This window comes from Corythoichthys intestinalis, chromosome 20, assembly GCF_030265065.1.
Source record: "Corythoichthys intestinalis isolate RoL2023-P3 chromosome 20, ASM3026506v1, whole genome shotgun sequence".
Lineage (NCBI taxonomy): Eukaryota > Metazoa > Chordata > Actinopteri > Syngnathiformes > Syngnathidae > Corythoichthys > Corythoichthys intestinalis.
The window spans coordinates 18,960,176-18,980,404 of NC_080414.1; the positions used below are offsets into that span (position 1 = coordinate 18,960,176).

The 20,229-nt window shown below is 37.9% G+C and overlaps 1 protein-coding gene across 1 annotated transcript in view; it reads left to right on the top strand.

Moving 5' to 3' along the window:
* Nucleotides 1-20,229, top strand: part of flt1 (fms related receptor tyrosine kinase 1) — a 65,512-nt gene that overhangs the window by 14,375 nt on the left and 30,908 nt on the right. Inside the window, exons 7-10 of the mRNA XM_057824190.1 lie at nucleotides 5,275-5,446; nucleotides 5,516-5,633; nucleotides 5,703-5,872; nucleotides 5,945-6,092. Of these exons, the coding sequence (XP_057680173.1) occupies nucleotides 5,275-5,446; nucleotides 5,516-5,633; nucleotides 5,703-5,872; nucleotides 5,945-6,092 (608 nt within the window). The remainder of the gene's footprint in view (nucleotides 1-5,274; nucleotides 5,447-5,515; nucleotides 5,634-5,702; nucleotides 5,873-5,944; nucleotides 6,093-20,229) is intronic.

Genomic DNA, 20,229 nt, shown 5'->3' on the forward strand with positions numbered 1-20,229 from the left:
AAAATAATTCACTTAATAATGGTAGGGTCAATTACAACAATTTAAACATATGGGAAGACAATATAAATAACCTATATAACTGAAGTCATTACATAAGGCAAATAAAGCTGCTTAAAAGTTGGTGGGGACAATTTAAGCATCCTGAAAAGTTGGTAGTGTTTTGTCCCTACCATCCCTATGCAAACCTACGCCCTTGACTATAGTATAGTTAAGTTCAAACAAAACATTTATTCTAAGTCATTCATTATGTTATTTGCTTTGTGAATATTTCTAATAAAATATATTTAGATTGTAAAAGATGGCCTTCAGTACATTTCTTATAGATTATATCAGTCTATTCATTATTGCTCTCTACACTGTATGTTTACATAAATATATTTTCATCTTAAATTAATGCAGAAAATGCACAAATTAGTGTGTAAAGATTCACCAGAATCCAGGAAATTACGTAGTTGATACTTTAAATGTGTGTGTGTGTGTGTGTGTGTCACGGCACTTTTGGTGGGGCCCAAATTGATATCTTTTCATGGGGCCCAAAATCCCTGGCAGCGTCCCTGGCCCCACCTCCCAATAACTGTTTAACCAATTGACACGAAACTTGGACATGTCTATCAGAAAAGGATGCACAAATAAGTCTCAATAATCTAGAACTCAATTTGAACAGGAAGTCGGCCATTTTGGTTTCAAGTCCAATGTTGAGGAAATTTTAGGATATGTAAGATGTTTGAAAAAAAATTAGCTCCCAACACCAGTTTCACTGAATGAGAAAAAATACATGCCTGAAATCCAAGAGGAAGTTGGCTATCTTGGTTTGAAGTAAAGTAATTTTCAGACTATAAGGCGCACCTGTCTATAATCCACCACCCACCAAATTTGAACGAAAACGGCATTTGTTCAGAGATAAGACGCAGTGCACTTTAAGCCGCAGCTGTCCTCACTGTATATTGGGATATTTACACCAAAAGATATTAACCGGTAAAACTTTATTTGACAGCAGCATCCATAGGCGGAGTTAAAGGGGGGCCAGGCCCCCCTGGTTGCCGGCAACTTTACTTGCATTTAATTGACCTTTCTATATATTGATTTTAAAATTAAGAGTTTTCCTGTAAAATATTGTCTATAAAAGTTGTAAAACACTAAAACAAACAACAAAAATGAATGAAATGAAGAAAAGAGATATTTTATAATGGGACAAAATTATTTTTCGAACAGATCATGTGACTAGCACCTTAGACGGTCATTTGCTTTGCTTAGCCAGCACCACCCGAAGACCGAAAAGGGCAAAATTTTTTCAAACCGAAGCTTTCAAAAGCGACAACAACCACTAAGCAAGAACCAGTGATTGAAAATGTGGACCATGAAACACAAGAGACCACCGTCAAAATGGTGAGCGGAGTTTCAATTTGCCCCCTAAAGACGCTATTTGCACAATAGAGCCACCACCGGTGTCTTGCCAATGTAGTTACCCCTATCAAAAATGGTATCCCCTGGCCGCGGGAGCGCACACACACATTAGTTATGAGTGATGTCAACTTAAACAATTAATTGAAGCCAGGAAAAAGCCACAGTAATATATTTTGGACATCGACATTTATTAAACCGGAGAAACTCCATACGGGACTTGAATTACTGTAATAACAGTTATAGGTCATCCTACGAGTAAAAAAAAGTTTTTTGTTTTTTTTTGATGGAAGGGCTATGTTTTAAAATCTCGTAGATAACTACATCACCAAAACATGGAAATCAAGCAAATCAGTGCAGAACAGTGGCTTCGCGCAGGGGATACAATTTTTGACGGGGGTAACTACATTGGCACGACACTGGCAATGGATGACGATCTTGGCAAAAAGTATAGCTGTCCTAAGCATTTCTCTCAAGAATGATGGGAAACAAAAAACGCTCATTTTCAACTTATTACTATAAATATTTTTGAAAGTTAATTTTATTGTTGACACTGCATTTCGGGGTCATCAACAAGTTGTGCCCCCGCCCCCTGCCCCAAAAGTCACTCAGCTTATGGCGGCATCACAATACTGTCCAAGACCAAATGAACAACCATGAGGCTTTGAATCAATTGGCTGCAAAGCTTCATTGCTTCAAAAAGCTTCATTTGGCATCACTGCTCCTATGGGGGAGACAGTCAACCTCTGCTGCCACCTCCTGTCAACACTGTTGTCGTCCAACATGCCCCCTACCATGCATTGCAGCGTTGCAGATGTAAATAACAATCAAAATTCATGTTCTGTGCTAACTCTTTCTTTAGTCACTGTTCCAATTGTTTCATTAATTGCTAGTTATGGTATTTGGTAACACTTTATTTGACAGTGGCGTCATAAAACTGTCATCAGACCATCATGATTATGACATGACACTGTCATGAGCATTAATGAATGCTTATGACAGATGTCATTATGTGTTATCCGGCAAATTATCCCACTTTTGAATGGATATAAAAGATCGAGCTGGACTTAAATGGAGTTAGTGACATAATTTGCCGGATGGCAGTTAATGAGATCTGTCATAAGCATTCATTAACGCCCATGACAGTGTCATGTCATAATTATGACGGTCTTATGACAGTCTTATGACACCGCTGTCAAATAAACTGTTACCTATTTATCCAAATGAATCAACAAATAAGCCGCACTGGACTATACGCTGCAGGGATCAAAATGAGGGATTAAAGGAGCAGTTTATTGGCTGAAAATTACGGTAGCCATTTTGGGCAAATTACGAGGTGTCGAAAATACTTTTTTTTTTTATTATCCCTCAGCATCAGTTTGAGCAATTTATACAAAATTTGGTGTGTTATTATGCCATAATTAGACGCACAACAAAAGTCTCAAACAAATATGCTTTAAATCAAACAAGAAGTTGGCCATCCTTGTTTGAAGCCACCATTTTGGACAATCCCAAAGCATTGAGAAAATTTGGAAGAATTATACAATGACACCAGTTTCAACAGTCGACACAAAATTTAGTGCGCATCTTTTTAGCAACCCTTTTCATTTTAGTCTTAGTCTTTTGGACGAAAATTCCTATTAGTTTTTGTCATATTTTAGTCATTTTAAAATTTTTCGTCATCGTCTAGTTTTAGTCGATGAAATCTCATCCAAATTTCAACTAATTTTTAGTGACAATTACTCAAAATGTTTTCGTTTGTAATTTTCAAACGTTTTATTCCAAAAATAAATAAAGGTTTCCAACAATTCCAAATGAACACAGACGGATGAGCACATATTGTAGCGTCTACGAGAACAACGCCAACTTTGTGATGATAATACACACTCAGCAGAAAAATAAGTATATTATTTTCAGTTACTGTAAACTTATCTAGAAGCCATGAACTGTATGTAAAAAAAAAAAAAATTTAAGAAAAGCTGTCCAAGCGTTTAACATCGTCTAGAGTCTAGACGATGTTAAACGCTTGGACAGCTTTTCTTTAAAAAAATTTTTTGGGTCAAATCTGGTCAGTAAGTCTAGACTCTAGACTTACTGACCAGATAAGCCAAGTGGCTCTGCTTTAGACTGCTCAGTGCTTTAAAAGGACGCTCACCATTCTGAAGCTAATGCTAACGTGAATGCTACGCTAAGTTAATTAAAATGTCACCCTATATACTCGACCATCAGTTGACAAGACAGCTCCCACAGACATTGCACCACGCCTTCCCGTAGGGAGTCCGGTCCTCGAGAGCCGCAATCCAGCTTGTTTTCCATCTGTCCCTCCTTTAACACACCTGAATCAAATAATCAGGATCATTATAAGGCTCCTGCACAGCTTGCTGATGAGCCTATCATTTGATTCAGATATGTTAAAGGAGGGAGACATGGAAAACAAGCTGGATTTGCAGACCCCTGCCATAGGGGGCCGACCCAGGTTGAACGTTGAGTTGGCTTTCATTGTGATAAACTTAAACACACGCTGCCAGATTTGGGTGGAAATAGGACAAAGGTTTTACTGCATACAAGCAGGCAGGAGTGTCTAAAGAGTGATTTGGTCGAGGATTCAAGGTAATTATGATCTCAAGTAGCACCATGCATGCACTTTGAAACGCAGTGAAAAAAAAATCAATGCATAAAATTAGTGTAACTTTGGCTTGAAATATTTATGTGAAAGGAATGATAAAAGTGTTTTTGGCTTTTAACCAAGAATGTAGACTGTTTTACTTTCATATCATAGAAATTCTGCGATTTAAGCATTTATTTACAAGAATTTTCAACTTCAAAAGCTCTTTGTGACTGCAGCCATGTTGGATTACACAATACCGTAGCTTTTGCCCGAAATATTTACGTAAAATGACCGATAACTGCCCGTTTTTTTTTTTTTTAAACAATTATCTAGATGGTGTTATGCTCATATCTATAGAAATTCAGCGATTTAAGCATTTATTTACAAGAATTTTCAACTTAAAAAGCTCTTTGCTTTGTGACGGCCGCCATGTTGGAATTTGTATTGCTACACAATAGCAGAATTCAACCTAAATAAGTTGTGGTTGTACATAGAAAAATGCAAATTTTGCTTTTGTTGAGTAAAATTAAGATGATTCTGCATGCTTTCCTTTAAGTATTAAGTTTCTGATGTGAAAATTGAGTGATTCATTAGGTGTTGAAAACTTTCACTCAATTAAAAAAAAAAAAATTAAGCTTTTTTTTGGGGGGGGCAAAAACATATTATATGTCAAGTATTGCTATTGATCCTGAAAATATAAAAATATTGGTGATTATCCCAGCGCTTGGTGATTTTTGTGCATCTAGTGTAAAATTCGAGAATTTATAGCCATTTTAAATTTTGTTATACTTGTATAAAAAATAATTAATCGGGATTCTATCAGGGAACAACTTTGAATTTTAAGTTTTTGAAGAAATACCCCCTATGGATCGGCCCTGTGTCCCATCAACTGATAGTGAAGTCTATGGTCAACCATTGTGAACATATGAGAGAAACCATGTCGCATTTCAGTCTCGTTGTCAGACGAAAACTGGCATTCGTCTCGTTATGCTCTAGTCTCCCGAGTCACCTTTGTAGCTTGTCGTCGTCACCACCTCATTGTCATGAAAATAATTGTTCGTCAAACAAAATATTTTCGTTATCGCCATTGTTGACGAAAACAACACTGGTGCGCATTTCCATGATCACCAGATGCACAAAAAAATCTCAAGGACTCATGCTTGAAATCAAACTGGATGTCAGCTATCTTGATTTGAAGCAGTCAAAATAGGATTATCTTTAGGAGCTTTCATGACGTATCTTTAATGAGATTTATCTCTCTGTAGACGAGCAACCACGGCTCCACATCCAAGCGGCTTCTGAAGCACAGAGATCACATGTTGTTCTACAACATCCTGACCGTTCCCAAGCTGCAACGCTCCGATCGCGGCCTCTACACGTGTCGAGTCAGCAGCGGGAACAAAATCAAACAGCAGAAAGTCACGGTTACCGTCTACGGTAAGTCATGATTTCACCGTAGTTTTATTCCTAAATGATTGTTTCTTACCATAATTGACGTGTCGTCAGATCGTCCCTTCATCCGATTGAAGCCCAGACGGGGAACCGTCATGGAAGCTCAAGCGGGGCAGATATCATACCGAATTACACCCAAACTGCGAGCGTTCCCGCCACCCGAAGTCATTTGGTAAGACGTCAAATTTGTCCAAAAGCAAACAAGTAAATGCGTATAAATTTTCGTCGGGATTGCTGCTAGGTTGAAGGACGGCATGGTGGCGGCGGAACAATGCTCGAGATACCACATAGAGGGCCATTCGCTGGTCATACGCGACGTGGCCGAAGAGGATGCTGGCAAATACACGGTGCGAGTACGGATCCAGGAGCACGGGCTCTACCAGGATCTCACGTTAACGCTCGTAGTTAACGGTAAGACTAAAACAACTCTTGGTGTTGATTATTGTGGAAGGACTTTTTTCACTGTGGTTTGTGTGGGGTCAGTGAGTCCTGATATTGGTGAAAAAGGTGTGTCGTCGAAAGACCCGGGCGCCGTACCAAGGGGGAGCCGACAAACTCTGCACTGCACGTCTCAAGGGGTCCCCCCGCCGCGGGTCCACTGGCTCTGGCACCCGTGTCCGCCCAAAGGCCTGTAAGTACACGTGCTAGCAAAAGCACTATTTGGGTCAAAGCTGAACCCACCCAAATTGGGAGGGCTGCTCATGTTTCAGTGCAATTGGTCATTGATTGCTAATTAGGTAATTTGAGGGGTTTTCAGTGAGTTTTAAGTTAGTGACACTTAATATATATCAATTTTGTCAAATTGATTTTGTAACCTTTAACTCATTGGGTGCATTTACATGGGTCCAAAAATCCATTTATAATCCGATTGAAAGGCCAGTACAACTAAAAATGTCTCTTATAAACTCTTTAGCCAATCGGATTCACAGGATCGGATTGTAAGAGGTAGTCTACGCTTATTGGTAATCTGCTCCATGCCCCATGTAAACTGCTGAGTGGAGCGGATTGGGTTGATAGAGAGGATTGTTCAGTTTGCGCATGCGCTCCTACTATGTCAGAGCACACAGGTGAAACAAGATGTGCACCTCTTCTCTTATGCTGCCTTCATGTGATGTCGTAATTATGGTAAATACCACTTATCGAGTCGAAAATTGCATGTGAACTCAAGTTACATTTTTTACTGGAAAACTGGGATTTAATTATGATACCCGAGTTTCCCAGATGGGACGACTGTTTACTTTTCAAAATGGTGAAGCGCGAACAAGAAGTTGTGAATGGTAAGAAATAGAGATGTCCTGATCGATCGTCCGATCACATCATTTTCAAAGTATCGGAATCGGCAAAAAAATATCGGCCATGCCTTTTTTTAATAGATATATATTTTTTAATTAAATCGTTTTCTAATTGTATTTAATGTTACAGACATAATATGTTACACTCATCCAGAGTCTTTAGTTTAGGCTTAAGGTAGGGTTATCAAATTTATCCCGATTACGGCAGTAATTAATTTTTTAAAAAATGTATCACGTTAAAATATTTAACGCAATTAATGCATGCACTGCACGACCCACACACGCATTGTCGCGCTCAATCTGTAATGGCGCCGTTTTACCTATATAGAGAGATAAAAGGCAGCGTAAAATGAGTAGAGTGAATTTTGTCAGCCTTTGGAGCCATTTTTTAATTGGCTAAAGCATTAAAATCCCTCTCCCTACGATTAGAAATATCATGGGAAGCAATGTGGGGAAGTAAGGTAGAAATTGATCGTTTTCTTAACACCTTATGTTATTTCCCAACGCACAGAAGATATATGAATTGGTAGCACTACGCACAGTCATGGTTCCACTTCCCATCATGCATTTGGGCATGGCTACAGTATCATTTACTGAAAGCTCAACAAATACACTAGATGGCAATATTTAGTCACAATATACAAAGTCTCAAGTCTTTCTATCTGTGGATCCCTCTCACAGAAAGAATGTTAATAATGTAAATGCCATCTTGAGGATTTATTGTCATAATAAACAAATACAGTACTTATGTACTGTATGTTGAATGTATATATTCGTCCGAGTTTTATCATTTTTTTCTTAATGCATTGCCAAAATGTATATGATCGGGAAAAATTATCGGGAATGATTGGAATTGAATTGGGAGCAAAAAAAAGCAATCGGATCGGGAAATATCAGGATCGGCAGATACTCAAACTAAAACGATCTGGATCGGATCGGGAGCAAAAAAACATGATCGGAACAACCCTAGTAAGAAAGTAATTTTTTAAAGGGAACCTTTGACTTAAAGACTTAAGCCACAATTGTTCTCTTTTACTAAAATATGTTATTAGAAACACATAAAATATTGCAATTTATTTAAAAATCTATAAGGTTTAGTGCATGTTTTGACCTACGGAGGGCGACATGTTTTATGGACGCTCGGGGGTAATTACGTAGAATCTCACCGTCACTCTACGAATACTAGCGGGTTACTGCAATTCCTTCTACGCGGCTAGACATCCAACACATTCGGTCATCAGTTAAAAGCGGCGAGTACTTACTATTTGTGTTTTTATTGAGTCTTTTATTACCTTTTCATTGCCTCAAAATGCTTTTTGCTTTCATACTTTTAAGCATTGTGTTTTCTTGTGGTGGCTTTAAAGCAGATTGTTGATCTGTTGACCACATTAGTCACGTAGCGTATTTGAAACCACCCGTAATTGATATTAGTACATATAGGAATTTTCTTATGACATCTTTAGCAACAAGTTGAAAGCGCACGGTAGTACTTTGGGTGTCAAATTCGCCTCTTGTAGACTTTTCGCCGGTGTAGCATATTTTTGAAGAACAGTTTTTTTATTCCTACTCTTGTCTCGTCTCAACCCGTCTTTCCTGTTCGTTTTGCTTTTGCTGCTCGTTTTGTGAAATATCAACAGTGCTGTCATGCTCATTAATGTTCCTCTCGGGTTCAAGTTGAAAGGATTGAACAAATGACATGTTCATGTCGCTAGAGTCATACTCTGGAAGCCCGGCAGCGTAAATATGTGACGATACCGACCTGCAACAATGGCGACCTACTAGTTAAACTAATTTTACAAATTGTATAAAAACGAAAACATCAAAAGGGGTTTTAATATCAAATTATTTTAACTCATATAATGTTTATCTTTTAAGAACTAAGAACTTTTTTTGGGGGGGGGGGGAATTATTATTATCGTTTTATTTTAACCAATCGGTTGCTAAAACATTCCAAAAACTTACCGTTTGCATTTTGATGCAATTTGATTGTTGATGAAATAACAGGTCTAAGATTGTTTTGCCCTTGCAACGAACCAAAATAAAATCCGTGTCTGCTACGCTTATTTTTTCATTTTTTATTTTTCTGCTACAACAACAAAACCACATTAACAGGATCTCATAACTACCAATTAACAAATGGTAAGGATCATATTTCCCACAGCATGTGAAGGCAGCATCACACATTACAGGTAGTGGCTGAGTGACAAAAGCATGCCAGTGGCGGTTTTAGGGGTGTCTCCACGGGGGCACTGGCCCCACCTCTAATTTTAATGGCCGCTGAAGTGCCTCTGTTACCATTTAACACAAAGCATGGCAATTGGAGGAATCCTTTTTTTCTGAAGTGAGAGAGAATAAGATGTTGTTTCTTGAGTATGTTAAATATTAATGCTGCTTCTCATGTTTAAAATGGCTTTTCAAAAAAGTGATTAAAATTTTAGTTTAATGTATTGTATCCTTAGCTTGTACCTTGTTTGTGCTGTAAAAAGCAGCACAAACGAGCTCAAACCTAGCACAAACGAATGGCACCATAGCAGTTCCGTTCCGCCTTAAATGGAGGGCTACGTGACGTCATCACTACAAATTAAAAGCATGATATCTACAAAACCTTTGCAGCACAAATGAAATTTTTTACAGCACAAACCAACACAAACAAAGCACAATTTTTTGGCATTTTTAATCAAAAATGGGGGGATGCTGGTTCACCTCAGATACACCTATAAAAGAATTGTAAATACCTCAGAACGATTGCGCTACAAACAAAACATTTAGTGCACAAACAAGCGCAAACGACTGACATCATTTTTTTATATGAATTTGCATCTGATGAGGGGCCTAACTTCACGGAGGTACAGTAATCCCTCGCTACTTTTCGCTTCAAACTTCTCGCCCTCAGTCCATCGCGGATTTTTTTTCAAGTAAAAAAAAATCAAATACAGATGAGCTGTCCCGAGCCGATCGCATAGTCTCACTCTCCTTCCCTCTCCCTGCTCTTTGTTCGTCAGGCAATGCACTGGAGTTGCTTGTTAAAGCTAACGATGATTGACAGATGTTTAGGTTTGATGTTGCCAGAGACACGAACTTCAAAGCGCCGCATGCGTCGATTATCGTTTAACTTGTTAAACAGTTGCTTTGTCAACTCATTGTGTGTAAGTGAGCAGCTTTAGCGGATTTGAGTGGACTCACTCAATGAAGCATTTAATAAAGCCAAGCATTTTTCTACTACTTTATTCTTGTTTAAAAATAATTTGGTGGGACATTAACATGTTTAAAACTAATCATAATTATTGCATTTGAAGTGCTTTTAAAAACCATTTATTGAAATATATATATATGGCGGAAAACACAGACAAGACTGAAAAAGCTGTTTCTGCTCTTGTAATCCTCTTTAAAAGAAACTGCTGTCTTTTAAGCCAAAACAACTCTTGTGTTTAATGGAACAATATGTCTATATGCTACCATAGCAGATTCATGGTGCATTAAGCCCCCAAACTATTTTTGATTTGTCCCTTTTACACTGGAAACCCCTGTTTACAGACGTCGCGCAACCGCTTTTATTTCAACCCCAGCCATAAAACGAAGGTAGTTATATACATATATACAGTACTGTGCAAAAGTTTTAGGCAGGACACCTGCCTAAAACTTTTGCACAGTACTGTATATATATTTTTTTAATTATTAAATTTATTAGGATCATGGAAGCTTCCACTTGGGGAAAATATATACATACAGTATATCCTTTATATACATAATATAATAAAAATATATAGTACTGTGCAAAGGTTTTAGGCAGGTGTCCTGCCTAAAACTTTTGCACAGTACTGTATATATATATATTATTCTAAATGTCTGTCATTTGTAGCTTAGAATCATTAATTGATGTCTGCTATTTCGTTTATAAAAAAAAACACTTTAAAAAAATTTATTCACTCGCATATTTTAAACTTTTAAACAAATGACGTCACAATGAAAAAAATGGCATCTGTAAAAAATTAGATATCGACCTCATAACTATCGTTTAATTGTATTTTTTTTTTGTTACTGTCGCATTTTCCCCAATATTTTAGATGATAAATAATCGATCCAAACAAAGAAAAATTGAAGGAAAAAAAAAAAAAACGTTTAAAAGGGTAAATATATGAGAAAGAAAATCTCGACCACTCCTTGATGTCTGTGATTTCTGCATCGCGACCCTTGTTATATTGTCATGTTTCACCCATAAAATCCCCCAAAAAATCCAGCAGCGGCCATTCACACCTGTGTCTTGACACTCGGTGATACATGCTACATGGAGTTTTTGGATCGAAAGAAGAGATCATATCGATATAGCGATAATATCTCGTTAAAGTCATGGCGTCTGTAATTCTGCTCTCGCGTGCTCTCACCTCCACATAGGGTTTTGCTGTTTAAAAAAAAAAAAAAAAAGAAATTTAAATGCCCTCCTGTTCAAAATTTTTCTTTCCCCAGAAAATTGAGTTTTTAAGCTTTCCAATGATGTATCACACATACATATCGGACAATTTTGAAAGTTGGCCAAATTGGAGGTCTCAGAGCGGAACTTCAAGTCACCTGAGTGTTTTCTGCCATATACTTTTTAAATTATACTTTGAGGAAAATGAAAAAACATGTCTTATATGTATCTCTTTCCAATGCTAAACCTCAATAAATACATTGAACCACTACTACTACTACTTCGCTACTTCGTGGTTTTTCACTTATCGCAGCGGGTTCTGGTCCCCATTAACCGCGAAAAACGAGGGATCACTGTAAACCACACTGCTTCCCTTGTAGAGTCAAGCAAAGATGTTTTTACCGCTACATGCAGGATAATCTGCGTATTGCCTTGTTGACCAAAACAAACACTAAACAAAGATTACAGTGACACTTGGCCCCTGAGGGTTACATGCAGTGTTGGGAGTAACGCCGTTATAAATAACGCCATTACGTAACGGCGTTATTTTTTCAGTAACGGGGTAATCTAACTAATTACTTTTTCCGCCGTTAGCGTTACTGATGGTAAAAAGCGGTGCGTTACTTACTCTGAATAAATTGAAGAAACTACCAGCCGTGTGGAGTCGACTCTCTGCTCTGTTGATTTGTCACCCAAGACTTGGGGTGCGTTCAGGTTCGAGAATAGCGCACGTACTTCTGACTCCAAGCTGTTTGTCCCTGCTCATTCAATTAGACAATGCTTTCCAAAGTTTGATAACGTTTCTCTGTTTGCTATACCTGATGCTAGCCTCGTTCCCATCTCCCACTGTCAGCCAGCATTAATTCTGCTTCCACCTTGAGGACGGCAGACGCTTTGAAGGTGACGTGAATTGTCAGGAAACGAGCCTACCTGAATGCGGCCCCTCGAGAGATGCGATGGAAGTGATTGTGATTGGCTGAGGGTTAGAGTCATGTGTCGTGGTAAGCCAATCAGAGCCGGTGATTTCGCAAGCAAACCGGAACAGCGCGTGCGGCAAACACACACACACGCAAAACAGATGCACAGGGTCGGGATGGCAGAGCATTCAGAAGAAAAATTGTCCTTTAAGAGGTGGAGATATAGACACTATTTCAAGTTTGTCGAAATTAAAGGAAAGAACCTGCATGTAATGTGTAATTTAAGTCCCGGGGCAAACCTTTTGTCGCCATCTGTGTTAAGCAATTCAAATCTGCTGAAGCACCTAACAAGTTAACTACCTGTCTGTTCTTCTCTATTCCACTGACTCGAATACTGCTCAGAAAATTTCAAATTCTTTGACATACAACAAGTTGTTTTTAAAGTAACGGAAATAGTTACTTTCCCTGGTAACTAGTTACTTTTACTATAGAGTAATTCAGTTACTAACTCAGTTACTTTTTGGAAGAAGTAGTGAGTAATGTAACTAATTACTTTTTTAAAGTAACGTGCCCAACACTGGTTACATGTGGCCCCTTCTTGACCTCTGGTTTAGAAAAATCCTAGAACCGCTACTGCCGCATGCCAAAAAGAACAATACAATCCGATTCAGCTGGGGCTACGCAAACGCAGATTGAATTTGAATCTCTTCACTTAAAACAGTTGTATTCAATCGGATTGAGGAAAACTACCCATGTAAACGTACCTATTGGCTGCTATTGTAACTGTCAAATGATTGTTGCAATAGATTAGACATCTATCACCGTCAAAGGCTGCCTGACCCCCACAAATATCCCTCTTTTACACCATTTGACTATAACCATTAATAGCACATCCAACGTTAAAACAAAAGTGACCCGTCCTTTCTGTTGTTGTGCATTAAATGATGTGTGTGTTTGCATTGTGTGTGTGTGTTGTGTAAACAAGCCATGTTTTGTCTATTCCAGCATGTGTCCAGACACTGTTTCCTTCTTGTAACCACAACAGATGCCGTTGAGGGCCTTTCATGTGTGTGAATGTGTCAAAATGTCCGTGTGCGCTTTGTGTGTGTTCCTCTGTTTTCTCACTTGCTCAGAATGTGTTTTTCTCTTCCCGTAATTTTAATGCAAAGTGTGCATGTTTGCGTGTGCGTGGTGCATTCACAGACACACAGTGTATCGAAGACTTGAAAAGACAGAGAGGAACACACACACATACGCGCACGCACACACCTAGTTGAATAGAGGGCAGTTCCGTGTTCTCCGGCACGATTTGTTGCCTTCCAAATCAAACGTGGATGATTTAATGGATTTCCTGCGCAGGACGCAGGCCTGTTTATTATTGTGATTGCACACCACATCCTCTGATGCTTTTTCTTATATCTGACTCACACATACACGCGCACACACACACTTGGCAAGAGCACTGACAGAACGGTTGCGGGGGGTCAAAGATGTATTGTGTAGCTAGCGAGCGAACCGCAAAGGTTAAGTGTTACCTGAGAGCAGGGACGCCCGTGACATCATCCACGTATTTGAACTTTGACCCCCCCCAACCTCACCCAAGGCGTTATTTCCGATGGGTGATTCCAAAATTGTTCGTCACGTGTACTAAAGGGAGTTGGTTGACGTATAATATGCAGCGGTGCTTTGATCTACGTCCTATCCAAGTTGGCTGCCAGCTACGCACGCTGTAATTGTTTTTTTTTTTTTTAAACGTAAATACTCTCTAATTTCTGCCATAGACTTCATAATATATTGACAGGGTGCGGTGCCGATTCATTGGGGTCCGATTAAAAAAAAAAAAAAAAAAAAAACAAATATTTTCAAAACCAAAACTGCTGCCAACCTAAAACCAAAACATGTTGCTACCTTAGGCATATATAAGTCTCCATGAGCAGCGGCATCAAAAAATTCAAAGTCATTCCAGAATAAAATCCCAATTAATTATTTTTATATATGTATAACAAAACTTAGAATTGCTATAAAATTTTCAGACTTTACACAAGATGCACAAAAAACATCAAAAGCAGAGATAATCACCTATATTTTTAGGACCAAGAGTGATATTTAATATATCATGTGTAGCGGCCGCCTTAGCACAACAAAGAGCTTTTTACGTTGAAAATTCTTGTGAATAAATGCTTAAATCCCTGAATTCTTTATAGATATGAGCATAAAACAGTCTCGATTCTTGGTTAAAAGCACACAAAAAAAACGGGTAGTTAGCATTTACTTTACGTAAATATGTCGAAGTATGATGCTAGTCTGTAAGCCAATGTGGCTGCCACCTTAGCACAACAAAGAGCTTTTTTTCGTTGAAAATTCTTGTGAATAAATGCTTAACACTAGAAGTCCCAGAGAATTCTTGTACTCTTAATAGTCCCAAGCAATGGCCGATTTGGCCTCTACCCCGGAAAACCCAGAGGTGGCCAAAATGGCCCAAGTGCTTTTGAATTAGCAAGTCATTGTCCGACAGACAAGAGCCATTCATACATGGGAATATTAGGAGTATTTGTCTTGGGGAAAAGCCGATTCGGCTGGGTTTTCTACTGTTAAATCACTGAATTCTTTATAGATATAAATGTAAAACAGTCTCGATTCTTGGTTAAAAGCAAAAAAACGGGCAGTTAGCATTTATTTTACGTACCGTAATTTCTGGACTATAAGGCGCACCTGCCTATAAGCCGCCACCCACCAAATTTGACATGAAAAAGGCATTTGTTCATAGATAAGCCGCACTAGACTATAAGCCGCAGCTGTGCTCAATGTAAAATGGGATCTTTACACCAAAAGATATTAACCGGTAACACTTTATTTGACAGCGGCATCATAAGTCTGTCATAAAACCAAATGAACCACTGGCTCCAAAGCTTCATTAATTCAAGAAGCATCATTTTGCCATCACTGGCCACTTGGGGGAGATAGTCAACCTCTGCCGCTGTCAACATTGTTGTTGTCCAACATGCCTCCTAGCATGCATTGCAGCTCTGCATATGTAAATATCAAAATTCATGTTCTGTGCTAATTATTTCTTCAGTTACTGTTCCAGTTGTTTCATTAATTGCTAGTCAGCTACTTTATTTGACAGTGGCGCTGTAAGACTTTCATAAAACCATCATTATTATGACATGACACTGCCATGAGCATTAATGAATGGTTATGACAGATGTCAAATTATCTCACTTTGAAAGGATGTAAAAGATCCAGGATTGACATAAATGGAGTTGGTGATATAATTTGCCAGATGACACTTAATGACATCTGTCATAAGCATTCATTAATGCTCATGTTAGGGTCTTGTCCTAATTATTGCGGTCTTATGGCAGTCTTATGACGCCGCTGTCAAATAAAGTCCTATCTATTAACCCAAATAAATCAACGAATAAGCCGCACTGGACTATAAGCCGCAGGATTCAAAGTGAGAGAAAAAAGTAGCAGCTTATAGTCCGAACATTAGGGTAAATATGTCTAAGTATGATGCTAGTCTGTAAGCCAATGTGGCGGCCGCCTTAGCACAACAAAGAGCTTTTTTAATTGAAAATTCTTGTGAATAAATGCTTAAATCATTGAATTCTTTATAGATATGAACGTAAAACAGTCTCGATTCTTGGTTAAAAGCAAAAAAACGGGCAGTTAGCATTTATTTTATGTAAATATGTCAAAGTATGATGGTAGTCTGTAAGCCAATGTGGCAGCCGCCTTAGCACTACAAAGAGCTTTTTTCGTTGAAAATTCTTGTGAATAAATGCTTAAATCACTGAATTCTTTATAGATATTAACGTAAAACAGCCTCGATTCTTGGTTAAAAGCAAAAAAAACGGGCAGTTAGCATTTATTTTATGTAAATATGTCGAAGTCTGATGCTAGTCTGTAAGCCAATGTGGCGGCCACCTTAGCACGACAAAGAGCTTTTTTCGTTGAAAATTCTTGTGAATAAATGCTTAAATCACTGAATTCTTTATAGATATTAACGTAAAACAGCCTCGATTCTTGGTTAAAAGCAAAAAAAAATGGGCAGTTAGCATTTATTTTACGTAAATATGTCAAAGTATGATGCTGGTCTGTAAGCCAATGTGGCGGCTGCCTTAGCACAACAAAGATATTTTTACATTGAAAATTCTTGTGAATAAGTGCTTAAATCCCTGAATTCTTTATAGATATGAATGTAAAACCGCCTCGAGTCTTGGTTAAAAGCAAAAAAACGCGCAGTTAGTATTTATGTAAAATATTGCGAAATATGACGGCGATGCCGTAGCCGCTAATTTCTCCAATTTATTTTTTTCACGTTTCAAAATGCATGCATGGCATGAAAAATATAATAATTTCCTTGAATCCTCGAACAATTCATGTTGGTATGCGATACAGCTTTCGTACTTTTTCAACCTAAATCCGGCGATAGATAGCTGCGTGTGTTTGAGAATAACTGCTCTTAATGCTGGGTGTGGGCAAACCTGAAGACATGGCGCAGTGTCTAGGGGAAGTGAGTCATCAATATATTATGAAGTCTGTTTCTGCAGTCCCCAATCATTACTTGAGGACTATAGATTTGTTTTTTTTTTTTAATTCTATTTTTGTGAGAAACATGAAGTCCATGCAAATGATTTACTACTGTGGGCCCCACGAAATGATTTGGCGGACTAGCTTTGGCCCCCGGGCCTTGAGTTTGACATCTGTGATTCATTGAATAAAATGTAAATAATCTTGCCAATAGTGAACCAAATATTTTGCCTTCCACAGCTGTCAACGGCAGTGAAAGTAATTCTAACATTATCAATGACCATTCATAATAAATGCTCCCACACATAAATCAATGAATGAAGGTTGGAAGTTTTTTTTTTTTTTTAACCCATTAAGGGATAGTGGTCCGTCACTGGCAGCCAATGAGTTGAATATGTGCCCAGTAAGTGTTGAAAAAAAAATCATAATTTATGCATTTGCAGAAATTCTGTTGGTTCTTGCCAAATAATTATGAATGATTAATCCCTTGATGCCTGAATTTACATTTAACAAAAAATACATCAAACATGACAGAAACACATTAGAACATAAAAATACTATTGATACAAAATTATTAATGTAGAAAATGAAATAGAAAGGTTATAAGGTTAAAAAAAATAATTAAATAAAACGCAAAATAACAATAAAATTTAAACAAAAAATGAATTATAAAATAAATGAAATAGATTTTGAATAAATTTGACTTTGAATGAATTTTTTTTTTTTGTAGTATTTTTGCAATTCAGCTATTTTTTTTTTAATTACTTACTATTTTAATGGACTCAATTATTCCCTCAAAGCTTTTTTGATGTATAAATTTTCGTAATTTTCGGCCTATAAGGCGCATCTGACTGTAAGCTGCCACCCACGAAATTTCACATGAAAATGGCAGTTGTTCATAGATAAGCCGCACTTGACTATAAGCCGCAGGTGTCCTCACTGTATAATGGAATATTTACACCAAAAGATTTTAACCGGTAAAACTTTACTTGACAGTGGCATCATAAGACTGTCTAAGACCAAATGAACCACCATGAAGCTTTAAACCAATTGGCTGCAAATCTTCATTGCTTCAAGAAGCTTCATTTGGCCATCACTGCTTCCTTGGGGGAGACAGTCAACCTTGAGGCCATCTGCTGTCAAGAATGTTGTCATCCAGCATGCCTCCTAGCATGCATTGCAGCGCTACAGATGTAAATAACAATCAAAATTCATGTTCGGTGCTAATTATTTCTTCAGTTACTGTTCCAGTTGTTTCATTAATTGCAAGTTATGGTATTTGGTAACACTTTATTTGACAGTGACGCCATAAAACTTTCATAAGACCGTCATAATTATGACATGACACTGTCATGAGCATTAAAAATGCTTATGACAGATGTCATTTTGTGTCATCCGGCAAATTATCTAACTTGTGAATGGATGTAAAAGATCCGAGCTGGACATAAATGGAGTTAGTGACATAATTTGCTGGATGATACTTAATGACATTTGTCATAAGCATTCATTAATGCCCATGATAGTGTCATGTCATAATTATGACGGTCTAATGAAAGTCTTATGACGCCGCAATTAATTAAAGTGTTACCTATTAATCCAAATAAATGAATAAATAAGTCAAGTAGCGGCTTATGGTCCGGAAATTATGGTATCTTTAATGTAAATTGCAGGCATCAAGGGGTTAAGGAAGTGTTTCCTTTTTTCTGTAATGAAGCATTCATTCATCATTACTGACTTTTCAGCGAGATCTCTTGCCAAATAGCGCTCTGAGGCTGGCAGGTGTTTGTAAACATGTCTATGGATCCTGACTGGGCCTGACTTGTTCTCCGCAGCCCGTCCGCACCGCAAGCTTGACGGCGAGGCCGGGCCCGGGATCTCCTGTCTTTGGGGCCGGGGTCCCCGCTCGTTGCGGGGTCCGCCGGCGGCCATGGGAATGCATGGCGGCGCTTCTTATCAGGCCCGGGCAGGAGGCGCGCCGGGCTTCCTGTGCGAAAATCCGAGCGCTTTTCCTCTCGTTGTTTGGCTTCCTCTCCCGACGCGAGCGAGACGCTTCCCAGCAGCGTGATTGTCCCCTTCGTCTTCAAACGGGGCACAGGGCTGCTTCCGAAAGACTTGATCTATTCTTGAGACGACCCCCGCCTACGCCCCCGTCCTCACACACGCCACCACCTTCCCACCGCCACTACACACGCACACACACAAACGCCACTCACAAAAACTTATGAATGTTTGGTTTTGGGGGGAAATTTCAGGATGGATCTAAATTTCTGCAGAAATTTTACAGGTCAACTTTGCTTAAAATTGTTCAAATTTCTGCGATTTCAGTGCTTTTGCACAAACGTGCATTTTTATGCGGCATCCTTTGCTCATTGGTCACTAAATTTACTTCATTTACTGTAGTTTTTTTTAAACCCCAGTTGTTGCCACTTAATTTTTTATTAATAAAAAAATCAAATTAAAAATCAAATTTTTTAATCATCCGTTTTTGTTTTTTTTTGTTTGTTTGTTTTTTTGTTTTTGTTTTTTTTTTTTTCGCCCAAAAAACGGGATGATTAGAACATTTGATTTGTAATTTGATTGGCACTTGATGCTCAATTTTCACAAAAGTACTTGTCATTTTTTTTTTAAACCCAAGTCAATGAGTATTCCATTTTTCATTTAAAAAAAAAAAATTAAAAGGACCTAATTTACTAATTAAGTTTTTATTTGTTGTTGTTTTTTGGGTTTTTTTCAACAACAAAACCCTCCGTTTTATTTGTTTATTTTACTTATTTAAATCTTTTAACCCAAGTTGATGGCTACTCATTTTTTAATAAACTAAAAATAAAATTTTCTCATCATCCCCTGATTTTAAAAAAAAAAATTTTTGGGGGGGTCGTGTTTTTGTTTTTTTATTTAAATATTTGTCATTGGGGCATTTGTTGCACATTATTTACCAAAAATACTTCACTCACTACATTTTTTTAACCCAAGCTGATGCTTATTCATGTTTTGATTTTAAAAATCTAAAAAAATAAAATTTAAAAAAAAATCTAAATTTCTCATTATTCTCAGTCTTTATGCCAAACAATCTTATTTTTGAGGTGGAAAAAAACATTATTTCATATTTTTCAATGAGGTCACATATTGCTCATGATTCACAAGAAATACTGTATTCATTGTATTTTTTTAAAACCCAATCTAATGCTTAATCATGTCTTTCATTAAATAATTAAATAAATAAATAATCAAAATTCCTTAAGATTTTAGATATTTTTCTCATGGGGGGACCTACTGTCCAATTTTCCCAAAAAACTACTTTATGCTACTGTATAAATAGAACAGGGTAAAGTTTACATTCATTCTAAACTTTCCACCCAAAGCTGAAACTCTTCCAACTTTTTGTGAGTCCTTCACACCCCTTTCACCCCCTGTGGAAGACGCCTCATTCCTCCTCGCCCCTCACCTACACAACCACAATGACTTATGCTTGTCAAGCTGGAGTGGACTTGCAACACTGCTGAGCAGTGGAACGCCAGCACACGAGCCAAAAGATGGGACACCCGCTACACTATTTATTATTTTCCATCACTTACATCTATCCATCCATTCACCAGACATATCCGTCGGAGCTGC